This window comes from Miniopterus natalensis, chromosome 3 (genome assembly GCF_054644295.1).
Source record: "Miniopterus natalensis isolate mMinNat1 chromosome 3, mMinNat1.hap1, whole genome shotgun sequence".
NCBI lineage: Eukaryota > Metazoa > Chordata > Mammalia > Chiroptera > Miniopteridae > Miniopterus > Miniopterus natalensis.
Genome location: NC_142083.1, coordinates 8,140,250 through 8,163,916, shown reverse-complemented (window position 1 = coordinate 8,163,916; position 23,667 = coordinate 8,140,250). Strand labels below are relative to the sequence as shown.

Sequence of the window (23,667 nt, the reverse complement as noted above, 5' to 3'; positions counted from 1 at the left end):
ATTGATTTCAGAGAGAGGAAAGGAGAAGGAGAGAGAGAGATAGAAACATCAATGATGAGAGAGTCATTGATCGAGCCCGCAACCCGGGCATGTGCCCTGACCAGGAATCGAACCCTGATCGCCTGGATCCCAGGTCGACGCTCAACCGCTGAGCTACGCCCGGCTGGGCCACTGATCTCTTTATGTTCTCTATAGTGTCGCCTTTCCCAGAAGGCCATAAAGTTGGAATCATACAGGATGTAGCCTTCTCAGGTTGCTTCTTTCACATAGTCATGTGCATTTAAGGTTCCTCCATGTCTTTTCATGGCTTGATAGTTCACTTCTTATTAGTGCTGAATAATATTTCCATTGTCTGGATGCACCACAGTTTACCAATTCACCTACTGAAGGGCATCTTGGTTGCTTCTGAGTTTTGGAAATTATGAATAAAGCTGCTATAAACATCCACCTTTTTTGGGTGGGCATAGTTTTCAACTCCTCTGGATAAATACCAAGGAGTGTGATTGCTGGGTGTTCACACTTGCTCAGGCCCCCTCCACCTTAAACCAGCACCATGTTCCTACAACCCTGCTGCCCTTCTGGTTTGGGAACCCCGGGCACCTCTCCCCTCTCTTTCAAAGCCTGACTCCAGCAACCCTTCCAGGCCTGTCTGAACCTCCTGTGGTGGGGCTTCTGCCTTCCCTTCCCCAGCAAAGCTGCTCTCCTGAAGCTCCGATCATCCTCACGTCACAAACCCACAGCCCAGCCTCTGCCCTCCCTCGGTATTGACTCAGCCTCTCCCTCTGTGCCTGCTCCTCCCTGAGCTCCTGAACCTGCCCTGCCCGGGTCCCCAGGGCCCTTTGCCTGTCTCCCTCTGTCTCCTCTGCAGGTTCCTCACCCTGTTTGGTTCCCTGAGAGTTCCATGGGCCCCTTTCATCCTGGCCTCTTTCAGGGGGCCATTTGTCCTTGGCGTCAGGGTCACCCCGCATTGTTGCTGCGCCTCCATCCCTCACCAGTGCGTGGATCCCCTCCTGCCCGCGGCCCTGAGCGGCAGATGTCTCCACAGTCAGCAAATACTTAAACTGAGCAAAAGCCAACTCCTCCTCTGCTCCCCAGTTCCCGCTGACAGCGCATCCATTCTTTTCCTCTTGTTGCTCTTTCGTCTTTGAACGAGAAACCTTGAGGTCACGCTGGAGTCCACCTTCTGATGCTGGAATGAACTGGCTATTTCTTCTTTCCCCGTGTCTCTAGGATTCCTCACTTTCTCTCCGCTTCCTCTGCAGCCCTGCTTCCTCCTGGAGGGTTTCTTCCCTCTCGCCCACCGCTCACATCTGTCTTGCCTGCATACGTTGCCAGAAGAAATTACTGCAGCGCAATTCCATCAAGTCAGCAACTCTGGCTGGCTTTCACCTCCCACCCCACCCCCAGCTCCCGCCTCTTAAAAAATAGCTACAATGCAAATATGTTAAAAATATATATATTTTCCATGTGGATGTAAGATGACCCAAGGGACCCCACTTCTTCCTGCGGGATTAGCCCCTCTCTGAGAAAGAATCTCAGCCCACAGAGATTGGAGCTCGGGGACCTGCAAGGGTTTGGTTCTTAGGATCAAAGTCAGCCTGTCTGTGGAGCCTGTGGAGGCCCGTGATGTTCTTAGGGCTCTGGCTGAACAGAGACCTGTGGTCACTTCTGCCTCGACTTCCAGTGGCCCCAGCTGGAATTCCCAGAGGCCAGCCACCCCGGCTGCAGGGCAAGCCACCTGGAAGGGTTTTCATTCAGTTCCCCTATCAGCCCCTGACAGCCGTCTTCTCTCCAGAGTGCACACATGCCCCCAGCCCTTCCCTTCTGCCCAGTGAGGCTTTATGGAAAGAAAAGACCGGATCAGTTAACAGACAGGGGTGACCGATGCGGAAAGGATACGGGACTCACCTGCTGAGCTGATAGTAGGAGCAGCACTTTACCGGAGCCACACACATGAGAACACTTTTCCCATGCACTCTCTGTTGACATGGGAGGGACTGAAACACTCTTGTGGGAACAAGAGATGAATTAAAGCAGGAACGACTCAGCCTTCCCCATCAGTGGTCATAAAATTGCCCCAAATCTAGTATGTGATTCTCTGTGCCCACCATGTTTGGAACAGTCTCTGTGTCTGTTCGGAAAGATCACGCCAGAATCAAACCAAAAGAAAGGTCCCACGCACCCTGAAGGCCGGCTTGCAGCTGCGAGAGGTCCGAGTAACAGGAGTGGGGCCTGAGGTGTGCTTACGCGGAGCCCGGAGCTGTTGGCGTGGCCCTGGGCTGGCTGGAGACAGATCGGCTGGGTCATTTCCGTTCTGTGTCCAGGCGAGTGCAGCAGCGGGATCTGTGACGAGACCTCATGCGTCAACGGTGGCACCTGCGCAGCCAACAAAGCTGACTCCTACGTTTGCCTCTGTCCCCTTGGATTTAAAGGCCGACACTGTGAAGACGGTGAGAGAGAAACAAGTTGATGGCGATTTCTATCTGCATGTTAACGGATGGTGATGTAAATTTTCATCGGTGTACTTTTAGCAAAGTCCCACGCATGTTTGTGAGATTAACATTGCTTTATTGGGAGGGTTGGATCTTTTTTTTTTTTTTACTAGGTTGGAATATCAAAGTATCAAACCAAAGCTTCATTTTAAGATGCCCCTGGGCCAGGCTTTGGTGGGTTCCTCTTGGCCCTCAAATAACTTTGAAAAGCCTGTATTGTGTGGCCTGTATCTGGCTCAGTTTGAAGCATTGACATCTCCTGCTCCTTAGAGTATCTGAGAGTTTCAGAGCAAAGGTTGGGAGACATGCTCAGGAGCATTAACCGGTAATGGGATAGGAGTGATCTTGTTTCATAGTCTTTGCACTGCTCTGCTGAGTTATCCCACCTCTCAATACTGTGTGTGTTGATTATATATATAATCAATTACGTATGCACACATATATTCACATACATGGAAACACATGAACACACTAATACACACATATAAGAATGGGAAACTTTAAAGATTTTGGAAAACCACGCGGGGTTTTTTAACTTTTCCACCAGTGATTCAGACTTGCACCTCAGGCGCCATACTGGAGAAAATTTTTGCAATACTGTATAATGTAAAACGCCATGTCACCTAGAAGAGGGCGTAGGCTCAGGGTGAGCTGAGGCTGTTACGTGCCATCTCATTTCCGCAGCCTAACGTAATAAAGGTTGATCCTTGCTCAAGTCCCACATTGCTGCAGGTCAGCGGAGGTGCTGGTGGTCGGGGGCGTGGCCTCTGCTCCACGCAGTCATTCAGGGAAACAGGCTCCTGCTTTCTAGCGGCTCTGCTGGGGCCTCAGAGTCCTCCACCGAGCCAGCAGGGGAGGGAAGGGAGAACACGTGGAGGATGGGGGGACGTTCTGGGGGGCAGACCTGGGTGCTGTGTAGTCCTCCCCGCCACGTTCCCCTGGCCAGACTTCAGTTCCACCACCCACCTCACCGCAGGGCAGGGCGGCTGAGATGCAGTTAAACTCCCGGGAGGAAAAGAGCGTGGCCAGTCCTGCCACGGAGGGATCTCTAACGATGTGCTTCTTTCTTCAGCTTTCACCCTGACCGTTCCTCAGTTCAGAGAGTCCCTGAGGTCCTATGCTGCAACGCCTTGGCCCCTGGAGCCCCGGCACTACCTGTCCTTCGTGGAGTTCGAGGTCACCTTTCGGCCGGACTCGGGCGACGGCGTCCTCCTGTACAGCTACGACACAGGCAGCAAAGACTTCCTGTCGGTCACCGTGGCAGGGGGCCACGTGGAGTTCCGTTTTGACTGTGGCTCCGGGACTGCCGTTCTCAGGTAAAGGCTGAGACCTTCAGTGGCCCTCCTCCCCCAAAAGCCAAACAGCAGCCACTTTGGGAAAAGATGAGTTTGCCGTTCGATAGCTTGTGATCTCCCTGTGTTCCCTACACGGTTATCTTTCCCAAAACCTGCCCCGATTCACCCGGGTGACATGCTTCCTATAGATCGTGCTGGCTGCTGCAAGGCTCCCGTTCTTAAATAACTACCCAGTAGGCGTTGATTCTCTGCCGCAAGCTAAGGAAGACGGGCTTGCTTCAGATGGGGCGCGCTGCCTTCCTTTCCACGTGGGGTCACACTGTGCCACCAGCAGAGACGTGAGGAGTTGTACCGGATCAGCACCTTGCACCGAGTGTCACTTGGTGGGTGCTCAGCAAATAAATGACTATCAGTAAATGTATTAATAGAGCCCTGGCTGGTGTGGCTCAATTGGCTGGGCATCCCATGCACAGAAAGGCTGCTGGTTCAATTCCCAGTCAGGGCACATGCCCAGGCTGCGGGCCCTATATCTTGTAGGGGTCGTGTAGGAGGCAGCCGAGCAATGTTTCCCTCTCACATCAGTGTTTCTTTCTCTCTCTCATTCTCTCCCTTTTTGTCTCTCTAAATATCAATAAAAATATTTTTTTTAAAGTAGTAACAAATTTAATGAACAGAAATGTCCTTGGCAGCCTCGCTTCACATTTTAACGTTCCTCTTGCGCCGTGTCTTCAATGGTGACTTGCTCTTTAGCTCATCTCTCTCCCACTGTCTGTTCTTTGACAATGAATCCTCAACAGTTACAAAGGCCCACCTCTGACCATGTGCTCTCGGAGGCTGTGTGATGAGTGGCTCAACAGTATGGCAGTAAATCGGTGCCTCAAGTACTTGCTAGTACCTGCAGAATTGGTTCTGAGTCATCAGAACTTTCCTTCAGTTGCCTGGTTTGTGGTATTAATTTACTGAGCAGATCGATTGTTCCCGTGCAGTGTGAATACCTTTGTGAGTCCCTTGGAGCCTGTGGCTGGGAGGTGCAGAAGTTTTTCTTATTTGATTGTGTCTCTCTCCTCTTTTTTTTCCCCATGATCCCTCCACCCTGTATTCCCCCCCCCCCCCCCCGCCCGGCTGCAGGCCTTCATCTCACTATTGTCTATGTCCATGGGTTATGCATATATGCACATAAGTTCTTTGATTAATCTCTCCCCACCCACTCCCCCCAGACCCCCTTCCCTCTGAGATCCCTCAGTCTGTTCCATGCTTCTGTGTCTCTGGATCTATTTTTTTCCTTGGTCTATTTTGTTTATTAGATTCCACATATGAGTGAGATCATGTAAAACAATCGGGAAGAATCAGAAAAACCCCCAATAGGCCAATAGCAACTGATGAAATCGAAACAGTAATTTAAAAACTCCCAGCAAACCAAAGCCCTGGTCTGGATGGCTTCACAGGAGAGCTTTCTAATTCTTTAAGTTGTAGGGTTAGATAGTTTTCTAAAAAATTTTCTTGCTTTTTGAGGTAGGCCTGCAGTGCTATGAACTTTCTTCTTAGGACTGCTTTCGCTGTGTCCTATAGATTTTGGGTGGTTGTATATTCATTTTCATTTGTTTGCAAGAAGTTTTTGATTTCTTTCTTGATCTTATTGGTAACCCATTCAATATTTAATAACATGCTATTTAGCCTTCATGTGTTTGAATGTTTTTGACTGTTTTTACTGTAGTTGATTTCTAATTTCATGCCATTGTGACGAGATGTGTGATATGATTTTAGTCTTCTTGAACTTGTAGAGACTGGTTTTGTGTCCTAACATGTGGCCTGTCTTTGAGAATGACCCATGTGTACTTGAGAGGAATGTATATTCTGCAGCTTTGGGGTGAAATGCTCTGCAAATATCAATTAAATCCATCTGATTGAGTGTGCCATTTAATCACTGTTTCTGTGTTGACTTTTTGTCTGGAAGATCTATCCAGTGAGGTCAGTGGGGTGTTAAAGTCCATGACTATGACTGTATTGCTGTTGATCTCTCCCTTAAAGTCCTTAAGGTTATTACTGATAGGTCCTTATTTATTGCCATTTTAATTCTTTATGCCTATGTTTCTCTCTATATTTCTTATTATCACAGCAGTCCCTTTAACATTTCTTGCAATGCTTCTATTTCTACTTCTAATTACAGCAGCCCCTTTAACATTTCCTGCAATGCTGGTTTGGCAGTGATTAACTCCTTTAGTCTTTTTTTCTCTGGGAAGCTCTTTATTTCACCATCTATTTTGAATGATAGCCTTGCTGGATAGAGTAGTCTTGGTTTCACATCCTTGGTTTGCATTACCTTGAATACTTCATGCCATTCCCTTCTGGCCTGTAGAGTTCTGATGAGAAGTCAGCTGACAACCTTATGGGAGCTCCTTTGTAGGTAACAGATTGCTTTTCTCTTGCTGCCTTTAATATTCTCTCTTTGTCTTGAATTTTTGGCATTTTAATTATGATGTCTCTGTGCATGGGCCTCTTTGGATTCTTCTTGCTTGGGACTCTCTGTGCCTCCTGAACCTGTGTGACTTTTTCCTTCACACAGGTTCTCTAACCCTTGCTTACTTTCAACCTCCTCTGGCACTCCTATGGTGTGAATATTGTTACATTTCATATTGTCACACAGCTCCCTTAGACTGTTTTTTAATTGTTTTTTGTTTTTGGGTCGCTGATTGAGTGATTTTTTTCTACCCTGTCTTCTAATTTGCTGATCTGATCCTCAGCTTCCTCTAATCTGCTGTTTATTCCTTCCAATGTATTCTTTATTTCTTTTATGTCATTCTTCATTTCTGACTGGTCCTTTTTCATAGTTTCCATATCTTTTTTCATGCTATTGAGCATCCTTACAATCAGTGTTCTGAACTCTATATCTGAGAGATTTCTTATCTCCATTTTAGTTAGCTCTTTTTCTGGAGACATCTCTTGTTCTTTCATTTGGGGCTTGTTTTTTTTGTCTTCCCATTTGGCTGACTATTTGTGTTTGTTTCCATGTATTAGGTATATCTGCTAGGACTCTCAGTATTTGGAAGGTCTCTGGTGCAGGCCAATGTCAGGCGCTGTTTGTGACTGTTTGGAGCTATCAACAACCCATGGCTTAAGGTCTCCTCTGCTAGGGCTGGGTGCATTTGGACAGGACCAAGATGCACATCCAAGTCTGCTTTTCCAAGGCTCAGGTTCAGAAGCAGATCAGGCAAAGACTCAAAGCACTCTGAGGTCTGCCTCTGCCTGCGGACTGATTAATCTGATTCTCTTAATGAGCCTCAGGCTGTAGAAACTCCTCTGGGTAGGGCAAGAGGTTTTCCAGCAGGGTGGGGCAATTGCTTCCCCTTCAGGCAAGAGCTTCTTGGAAGGTAAATGTATGCCTATGAAAGATATCCTCTGCAGTATGGGGGAATGACTTGGCACAGGAATACAGAGGGGTACCCTCTGAGCTCTATCTCCAGAGCCCACAACTCTAGATTCTCCCCACACAGCTCCAGTTCACTCTGCCCTCCCTTTGCCAGAGTCCAAGGTGAGTGGCCACAAATGAAACTTAGTGTGTTGGCCCTTTAAGAGGGTGCCTGCAGTTTCAGCTGCCTCTCCCTGCCAGACAGAAACCCCACTGCTTTTCACAGCCAGATGTTATGTGGGCACCTTTCTCAGTTCTGGTGCTCTTGGCTGGGTGGACCAGCCTGGGGTTTAGGCCCCAGAGTCCTCAGTGGGAACCCCCACAGCTGAGATCTCCCTCCAGACCTTCAGCTGCTGCCTGTGGGAGCCCAGCCAGCCCTCCTGCACCTGCACACTTCCTACCAGTGTCTATGCGGTCTCCACTTTTCCTCCTTGGTTATGACAGTGCTCCCCAGCTCATCTTCAGTTGCAGTTGATTATTCAGGGTGTTTTTTCTATATTTTAGTTGTCATTCCAGTTTGGTCCTGGGAGAGTCAGTGTAGCTTCCACTCAGTCCACCACCATCTTTAATATCCTCTCTTCTCTTAACTGTGTTCCTCCCATGGTAGCTTTTACCTTCAAGCTAATCTAGTGCAGTGTGCTTCTTGTTCCATTTGTTCAATTCTACTCTTTGGAGACTTACTGGGATGTTCGGCTTCAGAACTGCCTGCAGCCAGAAATCAGTGAGGTTGCTGTTGTTTGGAAGGTGATCCCAGGTCATAGTTAATCCAGTCATATTGCTGGACTGTCATTTCTAGAGCGAGCATGTGGGTGAGATGCTACAATCATGCATAGCTCTGCATTGCTGGTCATTTTTCATGGCTGATGGGAAATCCTCACTGTTGGATTTCCATAATTCTTCAAAAGGACAATTCATCTCTGTCCTTACAGCTGAATCCCTGCACATCAGGGACACCTCCCGCCTTGGAGAATGGACAAGAATTTTTGTGCCTCTGGTTCTGCAAATACATCCTGTGTCTCAAAACACCTTGGGTGGTATTCAGTTGATGCAATTTACATGTGATTATGCAACCAGTCTAAGCAATTCTCTGGGAACTATTTGTCAAGTTGAGAAAAGAAGACACCTTGCATATCACCTTGTACTTTCAGGTGGCGTCATCCTGGGTAAGGAATGAGGGGCCAGGAGCCAGGGAGGGTCTGGGCTCATCAGCCCTCCTCCCAGACAGACTGCTCCCTGCACCTCAGCAGTGGCAGCTAATAATAAGTTATTGTTTTCCTGCTTGTCCGGAAAGGCACCTAGAAACACAATTCTTGAGTATTAGGTGTGATGAAGAGGAGGCAGGCGAGCGCTGAGAGTGCACAAGGAACAATAGTCATCTGTTCCCTTGTCCCATCCCCTCTCCAGGGTAACCTGACAACTGTGATCACTGTGGGTATTTCATATGCCCTTTTGGAAGATATTTATGTTACAAACCGTTTCAAACACTTCCTGCTTAATTGGGAAAATTCTGTGAAAGCCTGAACTACAGGGAGTTGTGGAATGGGCCAAAGCATTTCAACTTTAGGAAAAGGGTGCAGTATAAAATTCATTAGGAACTTGATTCGAGAGTCGAGGCGATTGTAATGAGCCGGTGATGGCCGTGATCGATAGAGCCGAGCTGAGGAAGCGGCGTATCGACAGGGAGCGACCTCTGTAGGACAAGAGCATGACTCAGGCCAGGTGCCGCTACTTGTTATGGACACGGGGCCACTTACAAATGCCACTGGTTTCTTTATTGCATATTGATTTAGCCAAGGTGATTAAATCCTAATTGCTAAGGACAAATCACGAAAGCATTTGCCAGAGCAAAAAATCAAGTAAGGGGGTGAAGACCTTGCAGTAATGGTGCCCATGGCTATTCCTGATGGTTTCCAGAGATCGTCCCTGACCACAGAGTAATTGGGAGGTGCAGCAAAGGCCAGGGACCGCGTCATTAGAAATACAGATGCAATAATTACACCTTGTACACCTCGCTGTAAAATGTGTAAAACTCGTATCGATATCTTTTATACTTCAAAGGCTTCCACCTTGAATTGAAAACGGAATGTTTAAAGAAAGTTTAATCACCCTAGCCGGTTTGGCTCAGTGGTTAGGATGTCAGCCCACAGGCTTGAAAAGTCTTGGGTTCGATTGTGGCCAAGGGCACATACCTCGGTTGCAGGCTTGCTGTGTCTCTCACATCGATGTTTCTTTGTCTCTCCCCCTTCCACTCTCTCTGAAAAGCAATGGAAAAAATATCCTTGGGTGAGAATTAAAAAAAAAAAGTACATTAATCCCTTTCACAAAATCAGACAACATGGAACCTGTCCTGGCCTGTTTTATTATGAAAAATTTCTAACATAGAGAAGTTGAAAGAACAGTACAGTAAACATCCTTATACCTGCCTCATGTAGTCTACAGTTACTGCTTTGCTGTATTGGCTTTAATCCCATATGTAGCCTCCCTCCCCCCCACCTCCCTCCCTCCCTCCCTTCCTTCCTTCCTTTGTCCATCCATCCATCCATTCTCTTACTTTTCTTTGCATTTCAACAATGCTGCAAACATTAGGACACCAAGGACTCTCTGTTTGCCCCATTGCCCTCATAATTTTCTTTTCTTCAGCGCTTATGTGCAACAATGATCACATTTTACCCTCCTGTCACCCCTCATCTAGAAACAAGCTCGTCCTACCCACATGTCCAGCCTGTCGTAAGGAATAAATATGATAATAACTGCAATTTTCCTGCCTCGAAGGGGTCCCATAAATGGAGCTGCTGCCGCCGTGTGTACTAGGTAGTAGGATGATCGTTTTCTTTTCGCTGAACAGAGTGAGGTGCTGAGGTTGGCATCCGTGTCATCAGAGCTAGATTGACGAACAGTATCCGTAACACGGAGGATGCTAACCCACGCTCAGCTTCCTTCCTTCGACAGGAGTGAAGAGCCCCTCGCCCTCGGCCACTGGCACGAGCTGCGCGTATCTCGCACAGCAAGGAACGGCATCTTACAGGTGGATAAGCAGAAGGCGGTGGAGGGCAATGCGGAGGTAAGAAGGACTCGCTCGTGCTCCTGGTGGTGTGTGGGGACTGGGTGACTGTTCTCTTCCTGTCCTGGAGACAGAAACAGCAGTGGTGACTTACCGGGGGCCCAGATCCAGGCTGCCTGGGCTATAACCTGAGCTCCTCACAGGGCAAGTTACTTAAACTTCTGTGCCTCAACTGTGAGTGCAGATAATAGCAGTAGAGGCCTCGCAGGGTCGCCGTAAGGATTAAGTGAGCTACGACAGGGACAGCACTTGGAAAACTGCCTGCCACCTCCACTCCTCAGCCCTTTCTGTGGGTGTGCAAACCACTGGACCCCAAGTTTGTGTTTTCTCATCTATAAAATGGGGTTAATGGTGATCATAATAGCACCTACTTCATGGAGTTGTGCAAATGAGAACAACGATATATGTAAATCACAGCAGTCCCTGGCATGTGGTCAGCACTATTTAACTGTACTTACTATTATTAGTTGGCAGTGTACTCTCATGGCCTCAAGAGCTCAGAATTTCTACTCAAATTTATAACTTGATTTTATTTCCCATGATTTTATCTCCAAGGATATGTCCAAAGGAAAATGACATTTTTAAGAAGAGATAAGAGAGATTTGCTTTAAGCTATAACCTACTAAGATTCTGCACACCCCAAAAAATTTTACAGCCACCTAAAAGCAGAGGGTACTTCAGATTTGCAAGTATTTTAAATCCCGACACTCTTTATTTTGTGCATTGCAAGATTTAAAGAGGGCACAGGTGAATGTGGGCGCTCCGGTAAGAAAATGGGTCGGCAGAAAAAACACAAGGAAAGAAAGAGGCTTTGGGTGGGGAAAGAGGGATTTGGTTGCGGAGAAGAGAAGGGCTCATGTCCGGGAGCCACCTCGGGGACGGCACAGCGAACCACTCCCTGGCTCTGGAAGCTTCTGCCCAGAAGTGGTTCACGTCTCTCTTGCTTCTGTTTTATTGACAAGCACAAGGGACATGCCCCTCTTGAGACTGAGGTTGGAGGTGGCCTTCCAGCCAGGAGAGGGTGCTGCTGCTGGGGTCGCCCGCCCCATTCACTGTGGCACACCCGTGAGGTGGATACTGTGGTGGGGATGGCATTTTGGAGATGGGGAACCTGAGTCTCAGGTTAAGAAATTCAGATCAGTGGTCAGTGGCAAGCAAAGCAATGTGAAAGTCAGACCGACAAGAAGACGCACTGTCGGGATGGGTCTTGAAGGGACCCGAGCTAGTCTTAACGATCTTGTCTTAAAGTTAACCGCGTTTTGTTTTTAATCTGCTGGCAGGGCGGCTTCACACAGATTAATTGCAACACGGACATTTTTGTCGGCGGAGTCCCCAGTTACGATGAGGTGAAGGAGAAATCGGGCATCCTCAAGCCGTTCAGTGGGAGCATCCAGAAGGTACGGGCTTCTCTCCCTCGTGTTTGTTGCTTGGCCTTGACCGCAGGCAGTGGAATGGAGAATTGTGACCAGCGGGCAGCCTGCTGCACCCAGAGGCATTCTGAGAAAGTTTTAACATTTTTAAGACTCATTTTTGAATGGGCACAGCACGGCTTCCCAACCCCATTTCTTATGATGTCTGCTCCTGGGTCCGGGCCCAGCGGACATAACATGAATGCAGCTCGATGAGGGTGAGTTTTTACAGCAGATCCACAGAAATATCCTGGGACTGTTGAGGGAGGCAGATGGCATCGGGTCACTGCAGGAACCTCAACAGAGGGAAGGAGGTAAATGGAGTCTTACGGAAGTCTTGGCTGTTTGCTTCTCTGTAGGTTTACTTGGCACTTTGGCAAGAACCAGCTTATTCCCCCTCCCCCAGCTCACCCCCACGCCCCGTTTAGCAGTTGTTCGTCAGTCATGTAACCAAGTTCTCAAGAGTCTATTATTAGAGTCCTTCCATGAAGGCTCAGCTAGTGAAGGACAGAGGACACTGGCCCCGCGTCTACTCATTCATCTCTTGCCCCTTCCCCTGGGGCCGCCCGGGCCCTCCGGGCATGAGAGCAGAGAGCTCTGTCTGCAATGGACATTCAGGTCGACTCACCAGCCCAGGTCTCCAGGCCACCAACCCTGGGAGGGAAAGGACTTGAAGAAAAGCATATTGGGTTCCTGAGTGGCAGTGCCATCCAGCTTTCCTTCAGCTGCCGAGGGTGCCACGTGGGCCATCGGTCCTTGTCAGCCCTGAGGTGGAGCAGGGCCTGGGAAGGAAGGTCCCATCAGGATTCGCTCATCGGAGCTGGGAAGGGCCCCTGGGGCTTGTCCTTCCCTGCTCAGCTTTACGGCCACTTGGAAAGCTTTGGAAGGTCACTGGTGACTGGGTCCCACCCTCAGAGATTCTGACTCGGTTGCCTGGTGGGTCCTGGGCGTTAGATATTTCCTAAATCTCCCCAGCGAGTCTAATAGGCGCCAGGTTGAGCACCGCACTTTGTAGTTACTGGACCTTCTCTTTGACCTCTGGTGACCAGGCCTCCCAGCCAGAGGTGCTTGACTCCTGCCCATTTTCCACGTGCCCCACGTCACCACTGCAGTTCCTGTGTCACTTAGGACTGTGAAGGCAGCAACTGGACTTTCTCTTCTTTTTAAGGCCCTCTCACTGCACGTGGTTCCGGTTAGTGGGCCAAGGGGACACTTGACAAACCACAAAGATGTCTTCTGAGGTCCTGAATCTCTTTACGTTGTCTCTCCCCAAGATCACCCTGAACGACCGCACCATCCACGTGAAGCACGACTTCACCTGGGGCGTGAACGTGGACAACGCCGCCCACCCGTGCGTGGCGAGCCCCTGTGCCCACGGGGGCAGCTGCCGGCCCCGGAAGGAGGGCTACGAGTGTGACTGCCCCTTGGGCTTCGAGGGTGTGCACTGCCAGAAAGGTACACGCGGGGGCTCGGGCTCGGCTCGGGGGGCGGGGGGCGGACAGACTGTTGGCGGACCGAAGAGTTGGTGACAGAAGGGCAGCTACACCCGTTATTTTTATCAATGATTCCAATGACATTGTAGATGGTTAATCATATATAAACTGCTATAATTAATAATGAAAATGCTGAAATCCTCCTGTAACAGTAGGTAAATACCGTCCCCATGCCTCTGCCTGGCTCCTTCCCTGAGAATCCCCTCATGGGCCAGCATCTAAAAGGTTAGCCCATAATGTAGGGGGGCTTCCAGGAACCTCCTCCATCTGAGGTACTCCCAGAGCCCATCCTGATAGACTGACAAATATTTTGTCTAAATAGTTTGACCCCTGCCTATGAACATTATAAAGAAATCTCGCCAAATACAGAAAAATACTAATTGTACTTCTCCAAAGTATAAATAACCGCCCATAGTGTGCTATTTTCCATGCTACCTAAGTTTCCCCCGTGCCTCAGTTTCCTCATTGTAACATGAGAATAAAAATAGCAACAGCATCTAAGGCAGGGGGTGTGGTTGGTGTGGATTCAATGAGACAATGTCTGTTCCTTGGAAGGGTGCCTGGTAAGGACTCAGCCAAGACTAGCTGTCATTATTACTGGTGAAAAAAGTAATATCCATTACTTGAGCTGGACTGAACCTCCCTCACCAGCTCCAGGGAGGCAGGGCCACGGCCTGGAGCCTGGAGGAGGTCTGTCCACATGTGGCCAGCTCGTGGGGCCACGTGGAGCTTCTTGTTTAGATGTCAGAATGGTCTCACCTGTTCGAGAACTAATTTTTTAAAAAGGTAGACAGCCCTGCAGGCAGCCTTAGTGAAGGAGTACACTCTCTGTCTTTATTATTTGTTTCCTGGTTCCTGATTTTTATCGGACATAGGGCTAGAGGAAAGCTAAGATTATGAGGCAGGTCTTTCGGTGTATGGAATGATAGAAGTTGTTTTGCAGCAGTCTTGGAAAATATGAAAGATGCCAGTTGGCCAGGTGGAAGATTAGTAGTATCATACTTAAATGAATTTTGAAACCTCCGTCGCAAATCGTGTGAAGTATATTTATTAACGTAGCTCACCAGAGTGATAACCCCTCAAAGAAGAGCCATTGATCCATTTGTGAGTGAGCCTGATGAGAATTCTGACAAGCAAATCCTTGTTTAGCTAACAGCTTGTACTTGCTGAGATTTAGTTCAAGAGTGGCCTGTTCATTCAGAAGACTGGGTTTGGATTTCACACATCAGTGTTTGAATTTCCTCGGTCTCCACCTCACCACCAGCACTGCAAGCTTGCTCCTGCCTTAAATACCAGGACTCACGGTCAATTTAAAGTCCAGGCTTCCAGGAACAGTTAGCAGCTTCGGGAATTAGAGGAGGAAGGAAAGGATCATTTGTGATCCTGTTAACCCTGGTTTCCTGCTACAGAACATTAGCCACAACAGGTTAAAAAAAAAAAGAAAAAAAAAGCTTACGTTTATAGCGTCATAACTGTGGGCTCAGATTCAACAAGAAACACATTTTACCAGAATGAAGGGGCAGGTTGTATCGTTACCTCCTTGTGCTTTGAACAAAAGACGGTCCTCTGGCACCCTGGCAGCTGTGACTCATTCTGGGGAGACTCACATACGGGAGGCACAGCCTGTACCACAACTTCTCCCATTACATGGCTTCCGAGGAGTAACAGGGCTCAGGGTGCAGGTTCGTGCTGCTAAGGACAAGTTTTCCAGGCCCCAGGAGGCACACAGTGGAACACAGACTGCTGTTACACTGGGAAGAGCACCTCGTCCCAGGTAAGGATTGGAAAAATTGCGAGGTGGCAGCTATAATTGTTCCGTAGGATGCAGAAGAACATTCTAAAAGTTTGGGTAAATTCTTAGCTTGAAAGACCACAAATGGTTGGAAGCCATTCTTGGTGGTCAGAGAGAATGCTGTCTAATCCAGCAAGGTGGTTTGTAGCCTCATAAAGATTTAGGGGGTTTTTGCCCCCTACCTGAAACCAGGTCATGCTTCAAAAACAAGAGCCTGTTCCTAGCATTCCCCATGGAAGTTAGACCCGCCCCATTATACTGAGCCACATGGTGTAGAAACCACCAGCACCAGGCCCCATTCAACCCATACCAAGGGGCACCTCCTCCATCAGGAACGTAGTGTGGGGGCTCCTCTGTGAGTCTGGTTTTCTCTAACCTCATCAGGCAGGTGAATTCCACTTGGGACCTCATTGGGAGCTGGGACACTTGTCCGGAGGGCTGGGCCCCAAACTTGGACAAACCTGAAGGAGGTTCTGTGGCAGTTTCAGGAGCCCCCTGCTCCCTGCAAGGTCATGGGCAGGAGCAAGAAAGCCTGAGCCTTGACTTTGGGGGGCATGGAGGCCCTATAAGCTCCCGGGGCCCCCAGGGCACTGCAGGCTCCCTGATGCAGCAACTGCAGAAAATGGAGCCACACTGTCCCCACCTCGGGGACCCATAGGTTCTTCTGCCTCCCAGCCAGGACTTCAGGTGCTGATGAAAACCAAGAGGCTTGACTTTGGCCATCGCCTCACCTTCATCTGGGGGCTCTCCCGCTTAGGTGTCTTTCTCCACCTCAAACTTCAGCTCCCCAATACCAAGGCCCCCTTCCTGTCTCACCAGAGGGGTGTCAACAAGGCCTCCCTCCTCAAAAACAAATACGCCCCTTCCTTAGAGATTTTTTCTTCTTTCGACTGTCATCCAAATGTACCCATCTTGTGTTCCAGTTCCTCACAGCTCTGTATCCAAGTAAGTTACTAATAAGTTAAAGCCGAGTTTCACAAAGTGCACGTAAAAATTTAAGTTCTAAACAATACTAATGGCAAAAAAAAAAAGAAAAAAGAATATTAATGGCTGTTTTGCACATACATTCACATGCACACAATGAGAGGAAGGGTTCTGTGGTCAAAGACGTTTGGGGAAACATGGTTATACAGCTTCTCTTCTGCAGGACTTCTCAGAGCCTATGCTCTGAGTGTCCAAGACATGGGTATAGGATGCAGCTGTGTTTTCCTGGGGTTCTCCCAACCAATAGCACACAGGCTGCTTGGGGAAGAAATAGGAGCCTGGTCCTCCCTTCCTGTCCATGACTGAGAACAGTTTGGACTCAGTGCCACTAGATGGGGTTGTTTCTCTGTAGCAGGTGAGCTGACCCAGCTCACTGCAGACACCCACAGCCACTGAGGCCACGCCTGGGCTTCCGGCACCCATTCTTCATGGATGCAAGATCCTAAAAGGTGCGATCTGGCCTGACCTACCCTGACCTACCACATACGCAACATTTAGGACATTTTATGTTGCTTTTAGTAGATTCACACCATATTGCTGGGTCTGATTTGGATTAATTTTTCTGGTCCCAGTATATGAAAAATAGCTTCAGTAAGTATAGGCCCTACTTTAAGAAAACCCAGTAAATAGAAAAACATCAATAAAATAGGCATGCCACCGGGAATTCTTTTCTCAGGATGGTTGATGATTAAACAGTGAAAAATTGGGGGCTGTCTAAAGACCAGATGCTGGTCTTTAGATAGCCGAGGGCTTGTTGTATAGAGAGAGATTTTTGTTTGTTTGTTTCCTTTGTGGCTACAGAGTCTGCTTCATGGAACAAGAATGCTGTACCAGGTAGTTCTGTCCCCCAAGGGCGGGCGCTGCCCCCGCCAGGATGAGGGAGGTGCCTTTTGCGGGCTGGGCTGCCATCCGTCAGGGTTTTGCTGAGTGGAGCCCTGGTTGTTGGGAAAGCTGCATTACAGCACCCCAGGCCCTCCCTTTGCTCCGTCCTGTGGCTGCACGAAGGAGCCGGCCCTCCTCTCAGCCCTTCATAGTCTGCTGGGAGTTTCAAGTCCCTCGAGTGGACAACATGCTTGGCTGAGAGGCTGCCGTTCACGGGGGCCAGAGCATTGTAGGTACAAATGTGAGGAAGTGACAAGAGCACATGTCAACTGATGCATCAGGAAGGTCTTCACCACAGGGAACAGACAATGTGTAAAAAAAAATAGAGAGAAAGGGCCAGGTTCAATATAATCAGGTTTGCAATATTTCAACAAACCTTAAAGGGCCCCAAAAGGCTAGATGGTCACCTCCAGCTCCAGTGTTTCGGGATAGAGTTGCACATGTGTCCATATAGACTGACTAGAGAGGGTGTTGCCACTGTTTGCTTCCGGTGCTATCATTTCTGGACGGTCCCCGGCCCTTTGTTAATCGCAAGTAACCAGAGCTCTGGAGTCTTGCAAAGGGGGGTGCCAGGGTGGGAATTAGGTTGATATTTTCCACTCTGCAGAGAAAAGAGGCAGCTGGCTGGCTTATGGTTCTTTGTTTACACACAGCCTAAAGCCAAGAAAAGTAATAATCGCTGACAAGGTAAGTAACTCTTTAGCAAGGACCTGTTTCTCCAGCTTTAGAATAAATGAAGACTGTCAGTTCAAGGTCCGAGAGCCTCAGAGGTGTCAGACAACTTGTCATACACGTCCTCTTGGTCCCCTGCCGGCCCACCCTCACCCCCACATGCAGCGGGGCTGGGAGGCGAGCTGGGCCCTCTGCAGGCCTTTATGAGGGAAACGCGGCTGGTTTCCAGTGATCTGCACCGGAGTAGCTGGGGTTTTACAATGCCTGTGAGATCCTGACTCTCTCTGTTCTGTTTCACGCTGGCACATGGCAGAGTGTGGGAACTACTGTCTCAATAGTAAGTACAATAAGTCCTGGGAGAGACTGAGAGCGCTCTGGGCTTGCGCCAGGGAAGGCTCTGGCCGGGCTTCGGGCACGGTGCAGGCCAACCACACACAGGGGGTAACCGGGGTGATCGGCGTGGGACTCGGACATACCCATCAGGGTGGTGGGAACCCCCCCTCCAAAAGAGCCAGCCTGAGAATGCGCTTGAGTCCCAGCTGGACCCCAGGAAGCACTGAGCTCCTGAGCTGGGGGCTTAGCGGGCAGCTGGACAGGGCTCACACAGACCCCTTGGAGGCTCCGTGGGCAGAGCTGACATGTGACTAGCATGTCCTGACCATTTCAAGGAGTCCAGAAGAGCCATAGCTGTTGGCCACAGGCCCGCGTCCATGGCCAACAACAGCAGAAACAGGCCCTGCCTGTGCCCCGCGCCCTGGGGTTGAACCAAGCCGAGCGGGGCACATTGGTTCTGTGCAGCTCCGGGAAGGACTCCTCCATCAGGCCGGCGAGTCTCTCTTCTTCCTCCATTCTCAGCACCGGGTCCCTGATTCAGGGCTTGCCCCCCTCCCCCAGCTAAGAGCCCCCCAGTACCTCCAGCAGTTTTGCGCTCGCTTCTCTCCTGGTCCTCCGTGCCTGCCCTCTTGCCCCGGATCCATTCTCTCTGCACCTCGCCTTGTCCATTCCCCTTTCCGTTCCCTGCCCGGGGCTGCCGTCCACCTGGCGCCCTTCCTTTTCCTGCCTTCCCCTCCTTTCTCTCTAACTTGCCCCTTTAGCCCCGCTCCCCACTGTCTGTTTTGCACCCCATTCTTTGCTCCTGTCCCTCTTTCCCCTCCCCCTCCTCCCCCCGAAGGTGGAGATGCCAGTGGCGTGGCCCAGAGTTTAGCGGAGACGCTTGGCTCCCTGACTCTGTCTCCAATAGGCCCCCTGGGCCGGCAGGCACTTGTCCAGGGCTGTGTCGCTTCAGGGAGCCAGAAAGCTACTTCTCAGAAATTACTTCTAAAGTTTTTATTTCCCTTCTTTTTCTTTTCTTTTCTTTCCTTTTAAAATTTTTACATTTTGTGAAAAGATTTTGGGGAACATGCCATAGGTGATCTGTCAACATAGGAACTTTTACTCGGGGGCCCAATGTCATTGGGTTTTGGGGTTTGCTGTTACCTCTCTTTTTCTAAAAAAATGTTTAGAAATTATATTTAAACTCTCCTGGTTGTTCACAGTCCAATGATTATATATGTTCTCTCCTGGGGGTAGACTCCTGCGTTCGGTGTCTTTTCTGCACCAACCACATATTCTTGTGAAACTCTAACTTATTTTATAAGCTGCCTTATTCTCTTATTTTGCACATGTCTTTGAAAATGAGATTCATTCTACCTTAATTGTTTAAATTGCCATTTCTGTGTTTTCCTAAAGAGCAAAGAGATATGGGTGTGACCTCTTTGGCTGCCATCTCCTAAATTATCCCCCAGTGTTTTTTTTTTCAATATATCTTTATTGATTTCAAAGAGAGGAAGGGAGAGAGAGAAACATCAATGATGAGAGTCATTGATGGTCTGCCTCCTGCACGCCCTCAACTGGGGATCGAGCCCCCAGCCCTGGCATGTGCCCTGACCGGGAATCGAACTCCAGTCACATGGATCCTAGATCAACGCTCAATCGCTGAGCCACGCCGGGCCGGGCTATCCCCAATTTTTGACACCAAACATGACAACATAGTCTATACTTGTGCTAACTGTGGAAAAGGAAGATTTCTCAGGAAGACAAAGCAAGGGCAAATTGAGAGGAAGGAAACACACTTCTGAAGTCCTGGAAAGTAAAAAGCAGGCCGAGGACCAGGAGTAAGGGGAGTCGGTCTGGGTCGTGCTCTCTCGCCCTCTTAGCTGTCTAACCTCGGGCAGGTCCTGGATGGTTTCTGTGCCTCATTTGCGTCTCCTATAAAATGGACATAACCAGCCCTCCCCTTTCCCCAGTCTCCCGGCTGCTTCATGGGGCTGTGGGGAAGGGCCTATGAAACAGGACACTGGAGGCGATTTGTGAAATCGGGTCAGCGCCTCATTCCTCGTTCTTCGCCCCTCCCTCGCGGTCACGGCTGAAAGGGTCTGGGGCAGACTGGCTCAGATACAGGAGTCCTGGTGGGCTTGACTGGGGGGTGTTTCCTCCGCCTCCATGGAGAACATCTAGGGCCGCCCTCGCTGCTCCCCACGTGGCCCGTGATCGCGCTTAGGCTCACAAGAATAACTGGGCCTGGCGTACGGCAGGCCCTTCTCAGCCTTGCCGAGGGCATTCACAGGACGGCCAGCCCCAGGGAGGGGACAACAGGGAGGCGCCAAGTCCAGGCCATCAGGCCAGGCAGCTTCAAACCAGGTCAAGAGGAAGGAGCTGACAAGTTGTTCAATGTCCTAATTCCAGGAGCTGCCCTTCGTATTCTCCCGCCACGTGGTCGAGGGCTGGGGTCGGGAGAGCCACAGCCACGTAACTTCCATTTTCTCTTGCCTCAGCCATCACAGAAACCATCGAGATCCCGCAGTTCATCGGCCGCAGCTACCTGACCTACGACAGCCCGGACATCCTCAAGAGGTAAGGAGTCTCAGCGGGCACCTTCCCTATCTCCGTGCGGCGGATTTCTCAGTCTCTCTCCCCAGGCTTTTCTTTCATTTTATGAGCCAGAACATAATCCTCAAAGAAGGCAGTTTAGCCATGGCCTTGGGCGAAAACCACCGCACATCATAAACATAGAAACTAGACTGAACACAACAAAAAAAAAACAAATTAAAAACTTGAAAGAGGCAGCCTTTCAAACAACCCAAACCCTGCGGAGGGGGAGCGCCCCGCCTTGGGCTCTCCAGGCCTCACAACTCCCCAAGCCGGGCTTGTGAGTGGTTTCCCAGGCAGGACAGCTAGCTTTGTGCTGTGCGTGGCCACCGTCTGCAGCGCCGCTTCGGACCTGCAGCAGAGGGTCCCGGTGCCCCCGCAGCTCCGCAGACGGTGCCAAGTCCCTGTCCTCCTTCGCCCCTTCAGCCACGAAGGTGCACTGTCCAGCCAGCTCAGGGAGGGCCTCAGCTCTCCTCACGTGGATAACAGCTTCTTGGCCCTCTCTGCCCAGCCTTCGCAGCAACACCGCTCGGGACCATTGTCCTATCAGGCCACCTCTCTTGTCCGACACCCCGCCTCCTGTCCAGTTGCGCCTCTGCCCTCAAGGACAGTCACTGGTGGAGCTGGCCATCCACAGCCACGATCACAGCCCAAAGAAGCTGCCAACTTGAGCCTCTTAGAAATTAAGAAACCCACTTTCTGTTGGGGAATGGGGGAACACTTTCCCAAGGACCCATCAGTGGTAGGACAGCGAGGAGGGAGGACTGGGGTGCGTATTGGGGCCCAGCCTGGGACCGTGGAGTTGACCAGGATCTGGTTAATCTGGGCTCATCGAGTGCTCTCTCATGGGGTCGCACCACACCTGGGACGGAGACATTGCTGCCGAGCAAGCTGTCCAGACTTTTAGACCCTTGGTGTTGTGACTCGTGTGGTGATGCCTGCCCCAGTCTCCTGGTAGGCGTGTCAGAAATGCCAGGTCATTCTTATCCCTGGCTGGTCAAGGCCAGCTGATGAAACTCAGAAATGGATGTGGGTGGACAGTGGTTAATGGGGTGCAATTGTTTGTGTGTTTCCTCTAGGGTGTCAGGATCAAGATCAAACGTATTCATGAGGTTTAAGACGACTGCCAAAGATGGCCTGTTGATGTGGAGGGGAGACAGCCAGAGGTCCAACAGCGACTTCATTTCCTTGGGCCTTCGCGATGGAGCCCTGGTGTTCAGGTAACCCCCTGCCTGCTGCCTTCGGCATCACCTTGCAGGTCATGCCAGACAGAGGGAGGCGAAAGTGAACAGAGTCTGCTGGAAGGACTGGAGCCTGAAGCTCCAGGTGTGGCCGAGGCCCCTGGGCTTTGTGTCCAGCATTCGCCTTCCAGAGCAGCAGCCAGAGGTCCACAGCCTGGGTGCCACATCTGGCCACCCACCCATTTTTGTCAGTGAAGTTTTATTGGGACACTGCCAAACTCGTTCACTTATATATTGTCTCTGACTGCTTCATGCTACAGCGGCACACTTGAATACCTTTAATAGGGACTGTATGGCAAAGCCTAAAATGTTTGTTATCTGGCTCTTACAGAACAATTTTGTGACCCCCCCCCCCCCAGTTGCACTATGTTTCTGCCATATGCTCCCCACTTGCAAATAGGGGACTAGTAGAAAGAGGACTCCATACAGCTGAGCATGGACCTGGGTACTCAGCTTGGGGCTCTCGGGCTGTAGCTGAGCGGGGACCTGGGTACTCAGCTCGGGGCTCTCGGGCTGTAGCTGAGCGGGGACCTGGGCACTCAGCTCGGGGCTCTCGGGCTATAGCTGAGCGGGGACCTGGGCACTCAGCTCGGGGCTCTCCGGCTGTAGCTGAGCGGGGACCTGGGTACTCAGCTCGGGGCTCTCGGGCTGTAGCTGAGCGGGGACCTGGGTACTCAGCTCGGGGCTCTCGGGCTATAGCTGAGCGGGGACCTGGGCACTCAGCTCGGGGCTCTCCGGCTGTAGCTGAGCGGGGACCTGGGTACTCAGCTCGGGGCTCTCGGGCTGTAGCTGAGCGGGGACCTGGGTACTCAGCTCAAGGCTCTCTGGCTCAGACTGAGCTGATGATCTGCAGTCGGGAGACCTGGGGTTCAGTTCTGGCCAAGCTCCCTATTAGCTGTGCAGCCTCGGGAAGGAGAATGCTGCTTTCCAATCAACCACTGCGAAGGGGAAAAAGCATAGGTTTATATGTCAGTAGATCATCCTAGCATTTGGGTTTTTGTAAATGCTTCTGGGTGATACTTGTAAGGATGTCCCTGGAGTTCTTAGCTCTTTTCAGTGAATTTAGACTGCTCTCAGATTTTTCAAATGGAGGGCTATGAAACAGAGAAAGGATCCCCTGACGACGTCTTCCCAGCAGCCTGGGAGGAAGCTGGCTTCCCACAGGGCCAGGACTGGCTGTGTGATAGGAAAATACTTCTCTGGAGATCCTGGTAGCACCTCCTCACTTGAGGCTGAAATAACTCCTCTAGACCAATGGTTCTCACAGTGTGGCCCCTGGCCCAGCAGCAGCACCCGGGAACTTCCTAGAAAAGCAAATTCCCAGGCCCTACCCCTGACCGGAAAAGCTCCAGGAGTGGGGCCAGCGCTCTGCTCTCACCCTTTCTCCAGGTGGGTCTGGTGCTGGCTAAGGTTTGAAATCCCCACTCGCTGTCTGGCCCGTCTCTCTGTGGGGGCAGGAGTTTCTCTGGCTTCCCCGTCTTTACCCCCCTCTGATGCCCAGCACACGTGCTCACTGGGGGTACGGAGTTCATTTGAATTGAAATAGACAAAGGCAAAGTAAGGACTACGGGAGGATTCTGGGCCTGATTCTGGGCTCTGTGGTCAGGCACTGGGGTTCCTGGCAGCCGGGGTAGGACCATGGAAGTCTTTTCCACTTGAATAAAAAGCATCTTGAGAGGAAATGTCCCTCATCCAGCACCACCCTTGCCCCTAAACAGCAGAGCCTAAGTGATGCGATTCTGGGACTGTCGGGGACTTTTGAGGGACCTGTGTCCGGAGGCTAGAGGCTGGCCAATGAGAGCAGTTCTAACCGTCTCCGCCCCTTTCCCCCCTGGCCCCAAGGTCAAACGCCAAGCTTTTCACACCCGGTTTCAGGCTGGCTGCCGCGAAGCCATTTTCCTGTGGTTTTCCTGTGGTTAACCTCACCAAGGCCTCAAGTTCTCGATTGTGCCCAGAAAAGGGAACTGAAACAGTAGCTCAGCAGTGGGTGGGAGGCCAACTTCCCCGGTAACCTGCCAGCTGAAACCTATTCA

General features: G+C 50.4%; 1 protein-coding gene across 1 annotated transcript in view; it reads left to right on the top strand.

The window, feature by feature from the left end:
* EGFLAM (EGF like, fibronectin type III and laminin G domains) overlaps positions 1 to 23,667 on the top strand; it is a 129,081-nt gene that overhangs the window by 94,135 nt on the left and 11,279 nt on the right. Inside the window, exons 14-20 of the mRNA XM_016223949.2 lie at positions 2,325 to 2,450; positions 3,565 to 3,808; positions 10,143 to 10,254; positions 11,535 to 11,651; positions 12,938 to 13,118; positions 20,300 to 20,378; positions 21,473 to 21,613. Of these exons, the coding sequence (XP_016079435.2) occupies positions 2,325 to 2,450; positions 3,565 to 3,808; positions 10,143 to 10,254; positions 11,535 to 11,651; positions 12,938 to 13,118; positions 20,300 to 20,378; positions 21,473 to 21,613 (1,000 nt within the window). The remainder of the gene's footprint in view (positions 1 to 2,324; positions 2,451 to 3,564; positions 3,809 to 10,142; positions 10,255 to 11,534; positions 11,652 to 12,937; positions 13,119 to 20,299; positions 20,379 to 21,472; positions 21,614 to 23,667) is intronic.